This window comes from Liolophura sinensis, chromosome 9, assembly GCF_032854445.1.
Source record: "Liolophura sinensis isolate JHLJ2023 chromosome 9, CUHK_Ljap_v2, whole genome shotgun sequence".
In the NCBI taxonomy this organism is placed as follows: domain Eukaryota; kingdom Metazoa; phylum Mollusca; class Polyplacophora; order Chitonida; family Chitonidae; genus Liolophura; species Liolophura sinensis.
In genome coordinates, this window is record NC_088303.1 from 17,990,457 (window position 1) to 18,003,784 (window position 13,328).

The 13,328-nt window shown below is 37.7% G+C and overlaps 1 protein-coding gene across 3 annotated transcripts in view; it reads left to right on the plus strand.

The window, feature by feature from the left end:
* LOC135474968 (uncharacterized) overlaps window positions 1-7,280 on the plus strand; it is a 70,765-nt gene extending 63,485 nt beyond the window's left edge. For 2 of the 3 annotated variants that reach the window (XM_064754674.1, XM_064754673.1), the window contains one exon: window positions 5,689-7,280. In XM_064754674.1, the coding sequence (XP_064610744.1) occupies window positions 5,689-5,822 (134 nt within the window). In that variant the 3' untranslated portion in view covers window positions 5,823-7,280. Of the gene's footprint in view, window positions 1-1,053; window positions 1,103-5,688 lie in introns of all 3 variants that reach the window. The other variant, XM_064754676.1, reaches the window with a different exon arrangement.
* Window positions 7,281-13,328: the final 6,048 nt, after the last annotated feature.

Sequence of the window (13,328 nt, forward strand, 5' to 3'; positions counted from 1 at the left end):
TAGCGATTCACTGTGGAGAACTTTACTAATTTTCATCTGTGTCATTCACTTTTGTTTTGGAGGATACATTTAATTAGAAAACCATTGATTCACTTACTGTCACATCTGTTACTAATAATTTCCACGTCTTATGGTTCGCTGTGACTAGTACTAGTAGTAATTACTAAAACAGTGGTAGACTATAACCGTGGAGCCTTACTAATTATCACTGTGAAGCATGTCATTAATTATCACTGTTTTTTCTTTTTATTTAACCATTCAAATACTAAATATCTTCTTCACCTTAGATGTACCATTTTCTTGTCTTTTACCGAAGTGTACATGAATATTGTACAAGCATGTTACTGTCAGCTTTACTTCTGCTAGTTGTTTTGTGTGAATTTCATTGTGGCTTTTGGCATTACAGCTCATACCTGTGAAAAGTAAAATATAAAGAACAAACCCTGTAAATTTTGCCTGCTCGAGCTTGCATGAGCCCCTGACCAATTAGGTTGCATGTTAGAATATACTGTACACCGCTTTAGCTGTGATGTTTGTTGTCTGAAAACTTGTCCATGTACCTGGTGAGGTGTGGTGGTTTTCTCTGGGTTTTGATTGGCTTCCTCCACCGATAGACCTGATCAATGAAGTAAATAATATAAAATCTGAATATGTAGGTAATATTAACTGGATCGACTTAAAAGAAATGTCTTTTGATTACTTCATTTAAACTTGAACAGACAAATGTACTTTGTCTTTAAGTGAACATGTTGTTACTCTTGATTATTCCAGAAAAAGTAAACAGTGGAATTTTTCAGATTTTGAAAATCAGCCCTTTTTTTCTGCAAATGTTGGTCTGATGAGAATGACTGTCATCTGTGTTATGTTTACATTCGTGGCTATCATTTATTGGATGAGGAATGGAAAAAGAAAATGAAAATATTCCAATATTTGTGTGTGACAATAGTTGTTTTTGATTATGTAGCTTTGGTGTGATCACATATGGTTTCACTTCATGAAACCAGTGATATTTAATGGTGTGGGTTTTTACCTGGCAGTATTGTTTTATTGCAGAATTTCAGCGGTACTGTGAAGCTAATCTTCAGTTGGCCATTTGATACAGGTATGCCGAAATAGAGAGTTCATTATCATTACATTGGAGACATCACTAATGTGAAAATTTTAAATCTTTTTCAGATTTGTACGTAGTCCTAGATATGCTAATTTTAATACATCATTGATTTGGTATTGATTAGTGTTCCATTAGAAAACCAAGCTGTCCATAACGTGGCATCGCCATGGTCACCGAAACTGACAAATTAGTTACTTTATTACGAAAAATTTGGATTAGATTGTCATAGCATAATGATAGGGGGCAAAAAAGTTAACTTTCCGTGTTATGGTTGAGATTTCCCAATTTGTCCAACACGCTTCTCATTTATCATTCATGCTAAATATTCAGGTGGAATGAACGCGAAATAAAAAAGAAGTATGTTTTAATGGCTCCTGGAATTTGCAGTTAAATCGGATGGGAATATGGAAAAATGACATTGGAAATGACCAGTATTAAAAGGGATATCTGGGAAAAATGACATTTTTATCCACTTTATTGAAAGTTTAAGTTTGATGAGTCAAAAGAACCGGACTGTAACAGAATGAATGGGATGTAGTCGAGAACAATTAATCTTAATATATGTAAATAATGATGTATGGAAGAGATTAGCGCAATGCCAGTACAATGTTAGATTGTTATTAATTTGTTACATTTTTGCCTCGGCAATTACTTGTTAAAGTACGATGGTGAAAAATGTGAGGGGTTATTTTTTCCTGTTAGGGAATTATAATAAGCCATCCATTACGGGGCCGTTATTGGCATCGCGGGCTCAAGTGTGGCAAAGTTCGTCATCTCTAGTCAGGAATTAGTCCATACTGAATGTCTGAATGTTAAAGAGGCATCGCCCGCAAAGCACTGGGTTAGAAAAAGTAGAATTTTGTCAATTTCGTTGTTAACAAGGCCAGGGAAGAGTGTTAAGAAGGGGTGGGTGTCAGAGGAGAAGTCGTGATCCGTATAATTAGACTCTCATTCGCCTGCACTCTGACCACCAGCTGGCACTTATTAATCTTCAGAGATGGCAAAAACTCTGTCATACCCCATGATAAATGACCTTCTATGGGCTGATAATTTGGACCAGGGGTCGTAACAAGGTTCTTAGGTGGGATTTTAATTGTATAAATTCAGCACATTTGGCAGAGACCGAATGTGGTATACATGTGTAATTTGAGCTGGGGACAATCCTTATTTGTCTCAGCTCTATGCGAAATAATAACAGGGTAAATCCCTCATCAGCAACTTCACCCCATCAAACCTCCGCAGGAACTTGCCTCCTTACCCTCTACAATTACACAAACACATATTATCTGCCCGGCACAAGATTTGCATCACTTCTTTGTTGATGAATGGCCTAGGTGATGCCAGTGTTTTCTGGGGTGAATGCAGTTATGGATTCGGCCTCTCGAGAACATTGCCCCTCTCTATGTCTCCCTTAGGAAGATCAGCCAAGTTCTGTTTTCATTAGTTACTGATGCGTCCTGCTGCACACGTTATCATATTTTTACTTCAGCGTCGTCCACGCAGTATCCTATCATTATAGGTACGCCCCATAGCATCCCTGTTTTTTCCTGAACCACACAGGCCTGTGCAAGACAAATTTGTTATCAAGGGGAAGTAACTCAGGACTCATTTGAAAATATTCCCGCTTCTCTTTGAACCTTATAATATACAGCCAACGTATATGTGTGTGCTTAAGCTTGACTCGGCATCTTGATTGCTAACAGTTATGTAACCAGAGAATTGGCCTGATGTAATGCATGATATGTTAAGCAATATAACTGATTTCTTCAGTGTGGTTTTGGTATTTCCCAGCGCACATGTATATGTGTATACACATGCAGACGGTATACCAACACCTAATTTTTATATACTGTAAATCTGCAACCTTTTCAACCACTTTCAAGCACTTTTTTCAGTGGAAATTATGTATACAATTATTATGAAAATGATTTGCTCATGTCATTAAAGTTGGATCTTCATAAAACTAAAAATTATTTCTCAGCACCTACTAGTTCTCTCAAAATGTTTGAAAATATTGGTGACAGAAATGGTTGAAAAGGTTAAAAGTATTGGGGAAGTCTCTAACAACACACTGTAACAGTCTCCTGGACCAAAGTCTACAAAACTGGTGGTTTTAAATGCACATGAATGTCAAAATATCAGTCATAAAAACAATTATTACTTTTGATGTCAAGATACTCAACAAATACATCACTAGCCAGGCTGTAAGTTCTGTAAAATCATTTTCCTCGCTTGGCTTTCAGCATGAAGGGGATAGCGCAACGACTTCGGTAAGGCGTCTCAGTGAAGCAGCACTAGATAAAAGAGTGGTGGAAATCCGTCCTGCAACAAGGAGGCATATTACATGCACTCTAAGGATTCCTTCGTCGTTGTATGACTGAAAAATTGTTAAGTACGACGTTAAACCCCAAGCACTCACTCACTCTAAAATCATTATTACAATCATGCCATTTGTATACATCAAAAGTTGGAATGCGTAAAGCCTGCTCAGTGTGTGCTAGTGGCTAGTTATTGGCTGGCAAATGGTTTGGTTGGTACTGAACTTTCTGTTGACTTACAGTAAATTTTTTGGGAGCAATTCCCTGTTGCTAACATTGTAGTTTGAGTAGAGAGCAATTTGATCAGTTCAGAACTATTGAACACCAGTTTTTTGGTTAGCAACTGAGTGTTTGTTAATTATTGCAGGTTGAATTACTAATTTCCAAGAAGTTTTAGATATCTAAGAATGCCCATCTGCCCTATTTCGACTGAAACCATTAAACAAAAAAGATATAAGATCTGATTGATTTATTAGGCCATATATGAAATAAATGCAAAGATAATTGAACACATTTATGAGTATCTGTCTATATAAGAATTTTTACAAATATTTACTGTTATGTTGAGTAGTCTTTCTGAAAGGTTGATATGCATATCTATGTTATTATGTTGATTGTCGGCATGTCTGTCAGATTGCGCATATGTCTGCTACCATGGCATCTAAAAACACATAGATGTAGAATCATCAAGTTTGGATATGTAATGCATCTGAATTATCTGATGAGAGCTGTGGGAAGCATATCGAAACACCTTTTCAGAACTTAATTTGAATGATAACCATTCTTAAAGTATTAACTTGAAGAAATTGATGTTGAATAGTAAATGGGATTTAACCTGTAGTTTTGCAAAATTTTAGTCAAATTTAGAGAAATAACAGAACTTGGTGTGGTTTTCCATGTTCACACAATAATTTTGGATTTGTAAAGATGAATGTAAAAATTTGCACCAAACTGAACATTTGTTTTAAGTTTTGTACTTAAAGATATTTTATGATCTTTTTATGACTAGTAAAGGTGTAAGGTACAAATGATTTGAATTTGATGGGAAGCAAAAAAATGGTGTTGAATAATTGTTCAATAATGTGGGATTAGAAGCTTGGTTTGGTGAGTGAAAATTCCAGTGTAAATATTAGGCTCAATTTCCATTATTAGAAATATTATTTAATTTTTCAGTTTATTAGCCATGGCTTAGTTGGTTAGCTTTGCTAGCGCAGCATAATGACCCAGGAGCCTTTCACCAATGTGGTTGCTGTGAGTTCAAGTCTAGTCCAGCTCATGCTGGCTTCCTCTCCATGGGAAGGTCTGCCAGGAACCTGCGGATGGTCGTGTGTTTCCCCCGGGCTCTGCCCGGTTTTCTCCCACCATAATGCTGGCCGCTGTCATATAAGTGAAATATTCTTGAGTATGGCCTAAAACACCAATCAAATGAATAAATAAATCAATTTATTTGATTTGATGATGATGTACAGTACAGATGAACTGAATTTAATGTCTAGGAAGATAATTCATTCCTAAATTTAAAATAAAATAAATTAAAAAACACACGTTTCTAAAGGTTATTTTTGTGAACTGAATTCATCGTTTAGTGTAAAAATGTAATTGTGTTCAAAGTATATGACAACTTTTAAAGTTGAACTCCACTTCACTAAATTAAAGCCCCATATTATAATGGTGATAATAGATTTGAGCAGGATTTCAGGATGTGGGTGGCCAGTACATATCTTACTGTGACATCATACAGTTAAGTCTGAATGACGGTGCCAGGGAAGGAGAGCGTAGAGATTGACCTCACTTTAGAGGTCAAGCCCAAAGAGTTTGTGGCCTAGTTGTGGCAGGACCTTATCTCTTGGATCAGTTCGGTGAAAAATATGCGCGCTAAAGCATTAATGGCAATTTCATATGATGAGATGTGGCAGAAAGGCCCGTTACATCAGGCAAAGAGGTGTTGAAATTGAAAGTTACTGCTTAATGAAGTCTCGTCTTTGAACTGGTCGCTGGGCGATTATGATGAGGGAGATGTCTGCGATGACCCGGGGCTAGCCTCCGTCCAGCAACGGTCACCTCTACCAAAATGAAATCTTCTGATAAACGAGGGCCCCTAATGAAATTGTCATAACGGTGATGGGGTAAGGCCTGCTGATGTCAGATATAACCTGACATGCGGTAAGCTGCTGGAGTTAGGCTCTACCCACAAGATCCCTGGCCCTGCCACCAAACCATATTTCTGTTCTAATATCGCTGTGTTTTATTGTCTTGCAGGTCTGCCGTGTCAGAGTTTCCAGCAGAGGGTGCTGGGGAAAATTGACGCCTATCTTTCCAAGTTTAACCCTTTCCTTCATCATCTGCTGGTTGCCAACAAAGTTCTTGTGGCCACGCCTCCAAGCTACAGCTGATGTTTTGTAATAATGTCAGTAGTGTAATACTAATCAAATCTGCATGATTGTGTATGGTTAATATTTTACTCATTGAAAATAACCATGGTACATTGTTTTGTCAAGTGATCTTGTGAATTTATGATAACTCATAAGAGAGATCCTCTGTATATATCAAGTCTTTGTAGAGGAAACTTTGCCTACATTAGTATGCATATCCAAAATTATTGATTTCATGAATTTTTTCATATATTTTTTTTTTTAAATATTTACAAAAAGTTTTGCATTTTTGCTTTATGCATCTCAGTAAAAATTCCAAAAAGGAAACCATCTGTTAAAATTATCAGTCAGTTGATATTCTTATCATAGATATTTATAGGAATAAAATAATGATATAGTAGGTTTAATAACTCCTTCTCAGTTGAGTATGAAAATGAGCAATATAATCAAATAAATAACAACTGGTTAGCTAAGAAAAGGATTTTGAAATCAAAATATTATCTAGTGATCATGCATGTATGATCAAAAAATAAATAATTATTTGGATGTTGATTCCACATTAGTGAGCAGATAGAGCTGTAGCAATTTGTGGCTTATAAATAGATACACCTAGGAGTAATCAAAGCTTAGTATATGTACACTGTTTATATATTATGTTTGGATAGTTTCTTTCACTCTGGTTTTAAACATTGATATGACAAAGTTTAAATGTATTTTGTATTACACCATATTAGATGGCATTAAGATCAAAGAAAGCTGCTTGCATGTGCATTTGTGGCTAGTGTTATTAATTACTCCACAAAACAAAAATTTATTGTCATTTTTTTTTCATGCTATGTATTTAATTAGTGTTGCTCTCAAAGGTCAAACAGTTGTGTTTAAGGGTATGAAGGTTAATATGTGTTCCAGTCTGTTCAAGTGATGTCTATATTTTACCTTACAAGTGATCTGTTTATTAAAGAATAAATAGTTTTTACTGATGTTTTCTTTAAAGTTTTAAAAGTATGGAAAGAATTTAAACATATTGTTAGAGCGATATTTAAGATATTGACCCACATTATTTAAATGATAGTGTTTAGATACTCATGTTTGGATTATTTAATGTTTATTAAATGGTTTAAATTTTTTTCATTTGACCTCTACTTGACTGTGTTGAAGTAGCCTGTTGTAAAGGGTTGACGTTTGGTGGTAAATGTATGTACAATCACTATAGATCTGACCTCATGGAAATAACCTTCCTGGTAGTAATTTTGCTGTTATTGAATTTTTTATGTGAATATTGGTCTTTTCCTTCCAAATTAGCTTTACATGACAGAACTTATATTTTTGTAACTTTCTATTAAGTGATACAGCTTTCTTGACTTTTTTCACTGAAGTTTTTCTTTGTCACCGAGAGTTTTTCACTTTGCTTAACTGTTACTTGTTTGTGTATGCTGCTGTTCATGCTGATGTTTAAATAATAAAACAGTGCTTGTAAAAATGAAAATAGGGCCTGGTTAATTTTCATCAACGTTTAAGCTTCTTTATGGCAAAGAGCATGATACAGGTAAGAGAGGACAATGAGAACATCTCTGTGCCAAGACGTGTATTTTATCATCTCTTAGATATTACCTGTGTTCTTGGATTTTGCTATCCACCAACAGGTTTTCATCTGGATGTCAATCTGGCTAACCTGCACCTTGGATCAAAAAGTCAATTGCTCAGGGAGTCAGAGTAGAGGAGGGGTCTGCTCAATCCTGTCTACATCACTTAACACCATCACCCTATGGGGATTTATTGATGTGCATTTGGGTCCAGTTCCTTTTTCTGTACAGCAAACCTCTAAAAGATCTATACATATACATCCAATAATTTTTAATGGAAACTTTTACATTTGGGTGACCCTAGTATGAAATGTGTCGTGGTCACCAGAGTTAAGTGGTGAGCTCTTTACGGCTAAAGCGTTCTTCTCGATCACTAATCAAGGAGATCATGGTTCAGTTCCCCGTCCTCCTGCCCGTCCACCTGCTTTTAGGTGCCTCGCAATGTGTGGGTTTTATTTTCCACCCTGTCCAGTTTTCTCCACCTGGACCTGACTCCTAGAGTAAAGCATCAGAAATCTTAAACCCAGAATACATACATCAAAGGAATTTTTTCACTAAAACATTCTCAACAAGATTTTACATTTCAACTCTCTTTTCACTGAAATTTTATACCTTCACATTTTCTGGGGCCTGTGGGTACAAAATCAGTATGTACAAATCTTTTTTTCTTTGGCCATCCTACTTACTTAATACTATCGTGACAAACAGAAATGGTTAAGGTTTAAATGCTATGTGGGAATAAATCTGGAAATATTGAGGAAAAGTTAATTGTGGGGGATGAAGGTGGTAAATTAAACAGTGTTCAGGAGGCTAAAAAGATCTAGTTTCATGTACCTTGTGTGTTTCTCAAACTCGTGGCACATGAAGAAACAACTTATTTAATTAACGCAAAAACCACTGACGGTGCTGGGTACGTGACAAGGCAAATTTGAGGTGATCTGGTTCTTGGAGAAAACCACTGCGCCATGCTTGGCACTTGACTAGGTACCTGGCAAATTTCAGGTGATATGGTGCTTGGAGAAAGCCACTGCACGATTCTAAAAACTTGACAAGGTATCACACAAATCTGTGGAGATCAGGGCGCTTGGAGAAAAACCACTGCACGATTGTAGAAACTTGACAAGGTACCTGATAAATCTCGGGTAATCAGGTGCTTTGAGAAAACCACAGCATTTTGCTAGATAAGTACCTGACAAACGACGAGCGGCACCTGGATTCGATCCCTTGGCATCATTGGCCAAGAACGATTTTCTTGATCTTAGGGATCAGGGCACAGGGAATTTGTATTTCGTAAATTGCACAATGTTTTATAGTTAATGTGGATGCGGTGTTTTTCTCACATTAAAATGTACAATGTGAAACGTGAAAAAAATTGGAGGAAAACATGTATTAAAGGACTCCAATACCTTCATATACTCCAATTGCCTTCCACAATTTATATTACTTATTTAACTCTGGTTTTACTCTCCATGTCTTTTGACTCATTGCATCCTTTTACCTAATTCCCCTTAAGTCATGCTAGGGGTGTACAGTCAGACCTGATCTACGACCACCTCTAATCAATGGTCACCTGTCAACGCCCGCCAACGTCCCCGAGCGATATATCGTAGCAAAGTTCAATATCAACCTCTCCCACGGCAGAAATTTTTAGCCGTAACGATAATCGACGTTTGAAAATTTCAAAATGTCGCCCACAAAATTCGGCTGCTTTACAACAGTGATTGGAAATTTGCAATGAGTAACCGCCCACTTTGTTTTGACCAATGAAGATTGCGATTTACTAATCAGTGGCAGTAAAGTCTTGTTTTAATGCCCATGCAGGTGATTATTGTCAGGACACCCATGCAGGCAGATGGATTAGCCCCTTAAAAGTCGTCTAAGGTGTTAAAACCTGTAAGTTTTTAGGTTGCTTATTCGGTGTATCTTCTAAATGTACGCAAGGATAAACATTATTACTTTAAGACATAAACATATCTTTAATTAATATATATAGTTTACAAAGTTATATATGTTGTCTTAGTGTTTCACCCAACCTGTATTATGTGGCCACCTGTACTAAATGGCCATATTTTGCGCCCTTTCACTGGCCACATACGACAGTTTTAACCCCTTAAGTTGCTATTTTTAAGCATTACAAGAGCACCTAGAACAAAACCCTACTTGCGGAAAACAGACAAGATGTGGGATTTCACCTGTTCCATGTGACCATTTACCAACAATCACATTGCCGTTGCTGCTGTAGTTTTAGTCTCCATTGTGTACTCTTTTTGTATTGTTATACCAGCATGCTGTGAGTGCTCGAGGCTTGGTCCCTTTGCATTGTTTTGAAGTAAATTAACAACAAAACATTATTAAATATGCTGACAACACAGCATATTGAGTAATTCTAAATTAAACGTCCTAATATATTGTAATTAACATCATTGCACTTACCTAATTTGGCTTAAGGGGGCGAATAAGGTGTTACTTTGTAAACATGTCCATAAACAGTTGCAGCAAAAAGCTGTGCCAAGCTTACAAGATGCCGTATTTCACCGATTTATCGGGATAATCAAAGCCGCCGTCGCTGCTCTAGTTTAATTTCCATGTTGCAATCTTCTCTGTTACGTATTGTACGTATTGTGCCTTCATCAGTCATGTCATTTCACGTCTGACTTACTAAGTGCTAGAGAACGGCCACATGTGACCACTGCGCGTATAAAGGCCTGGTTATCTGTTTTTAGGGTGCAGAATGGCGGAGGCAGAGTTTGCGGCTGATGAGTGATGGGCAAACAGACTTGTATTGATGTTACCTTAATTGCCACGTTATATGGCACTCTATTGATGAAACGACTATTTCTGTATTTTTCTCAAGGTTTGAGCGTGGGGGAGTTATTTAAAGATTATGGTGCGCAGACCGACAATTGAACGCGGTGATATTTAATTAGTATAAAGGCTATATGTGTGTCTCAGGTAGACGAAAGAAAGGCTGTTTCGTCTGCCAAGAGCAGTACTAATTGTTTACCTGACGGTAGTCGGATTTTTTCCCGACCACCGTTCCCATAATTTCGCCAAGTCGCCGCACACCGTGGACATCACACACACCGTTTTTCAAGCAATCAGGGTATGGTCTTGTATAACCAACTGACGAATTATACGTAGCGATTTATTAGGAACATATACTAGGTATATATAGGATTAATAATCGGGAACAGTTGTAATAACTCCCAGTTTAACCCCATAACCAAGCTAGCGTGTTGATATGGTCAACAGGAGACGGTTCTAATATTGATACATGTACCGTATTCTGGTCAAAGCACTTATATGACGCTGGAGGGCTTACTATGATGGAGGCAGCCCAAACGTGCGTAGAAGTAACTCGGGAAATGGAGACCCGTCCTTGTCCTTTCACTTGTAACATTTCACAATTCCTCATTCACCATTTCCGCCATTAATACACTATTTAATATTAAATCGAGAAAAATATAGCTTTTATTTTGGCGTATAGGCACCACGTGTCAAAATGGTTCCCTACGACGTACATTTTATACGCTGCATATATTAACACTATGTTTTAAAGCCTATGCATATTTGAATTAAGTAAATCTTTCAGTACCCGTCTTGTCAGATCACAAATCTTCTTATTCAGTGACACCGCCGTCGTGCGAACAGAAAAAAAATCAGGCGTTGTTAGTACAATTATAGTTATTCTAAAATTCCTGCCTCCCTGAAAATTAAAATCGAGAATGCCAAATATCGTTTGTAGGAGTTCTTAGGTCAAAAGTATCTATCGGGTTTACCTTGCGATCGTATAGCTCATCTAAAACATTCCATTCTAGCAAAGATGATATCCTGGTCATACTGGAATTTTTTTTTATTATTTTCCTGTTTTCACAAATTTCCATTTGCTGGAACTGGTCCCTGGGGAGCGCCTCGATGTAATGGGTGCGCTCCTGAGGAAGAGATCTGCCCGCCAGAGCGTGCGAGTTGCGTGAAAACTTTTAATTACATTAGCTTGGAATGTTCAAGGAAACTATTAATAAATAGGAGCACCGAAAAAGCTTAAAGATCACAAATAAGAATATCAGAGAATATCGCAAAAATGGGCTCGCGAAAATGTAAAAGAAAAAAAGGAAGGAAAAAAAATGGGAATCTTGGAGAAATTCGACGGTATAATAGAATTGACGCAATTGTGGCGATGAAGGTTTGGCTATAGCTGTTTCTACCAGAGAGTGGCTGACGTTGTCGCTAGATTAGGTGGCCATATGCTCGGGGTTATTAGATTTGTTCTCGACGTGGAAAAGATCACTTGATCAAGTAGAAGAATGCGTATATTTGAAGATGTTCATATCGGAGAGGTCAAAATCAACAAGAAAATTTCCTTGTCGTTATTGACACGTTTCATTCCATCTGGAGAGAAAGCAGAGAGAGAGGGAGAGAAAAAAAGGCCAGCAGGCAGATTGTTATGAAAATTTTGTCACCTTATTGCCAAGCTAATTTGGCAAGGTTGGACGCGTCGGGTTAAAACATAAGGGAATGCTCTCAAACGGGTCGCGGAAAAAAATACGAAGATATTAATGCATTTGGCGCGTTCTCTACTTCTCATTACTTAACCAGGCTAGGTGAACTATGCCAAATTACATTATCTTCCACGGCGACTTGACAGTTAGCAAACAAATGATAGGGAAGGCTCCTGTATGTATCTCTTTATTGCATTGGGTTTGTGGGAGCCTGTATCCAGTGAACTGTAATAGCTTTAGGTAATTACTATAGTGTCCCTAGCTTCTTCCGCCTGTCGGTTTGATCAATACTCACTGCAATATAACCCATCTTTTTCTCCCTTCCCTTAATGAAGTTTTTCTATAAACGAGGAACCTGGTATCATAATGCAGTCTTCTATAACAAACCCATAAATTATATCTAAGGAGAAACTGTTTTTCGTCCATCCACGGAAGACTGATGACAAAAGCCCCTCTAACTTACATATGGGCCTATACAGGACCATGCAGGATCCGCTTGAAGATGTAGACAGCCTTAATGTCGTCGAACCAACAACTTTTTCCTCGGTTGCAAAATAAGGGGGTGCTACATTTCTAATTAAGCTTTGATTTAAAGTGTATCCGGTAGGCAAAGATAAGCCCCCCACACGAACGCTTCCGTGGAGATCGCCTTTCCGATTGGATAGATCGATTACACAGTGTTATCTCTATTTCCAACTCAACTTCCTAAATTAGAATAAGTTTTACAGTTTCGCTAGTAAAACTTTTGCACAAGCATGGTCAAATGCATATCTGCGTAACTGTGAAATATTGATCTAGTCCTTAACGCGATGTGCACACAGGCCTATACATAACGATATATAGTACATACACTGGAACCTCGGTGACTCCTCTAAAACGTTTGTCGCGACGCGTCCTACCGGCTACCCCTCGGTTCAAAGCTCGAATCTAGCTCTTGAATTTTCAAGTTAAGTCATGAAGCTTTGCCAAGTACCTCGCCAATGGCAGTTTGCTCTGGGCATACCAACTTCCTAAGCCTATCGCCGTCGTGTAAGTTCTAAGGGTAGCTTGCAAGGATATGCGTGTGAAATATAGTTCCATTTGAATGAATCATCGGATGTGGGGGGGGGGGGGTCTTGTTTGTTTGTTGTGTTTTTTTTGGGGGGGGGGGAGCATTTATATAGAAGCTGTTACATTGTGTAAGGTTGTAAGGTATCAATAATGACGTATTTCCTTCTATTGAACGTCGAGCCAGGAAGAACTAAGACAATTTTTAAAGACTTGTGCAGGACACTGATTCTGACGATTGATTCTGGATTGATTTGAGCGTAACTGTGACAATGACCCATGACCATACATCGCCTGCTTGTACGATGTCATAACAGGACAGTGTAAAGTGACTGGAAAGTTTATTGTGCTAAGACATTTGACGTCCAGTGAGACGAGTGTGTATGCACTAACAAACT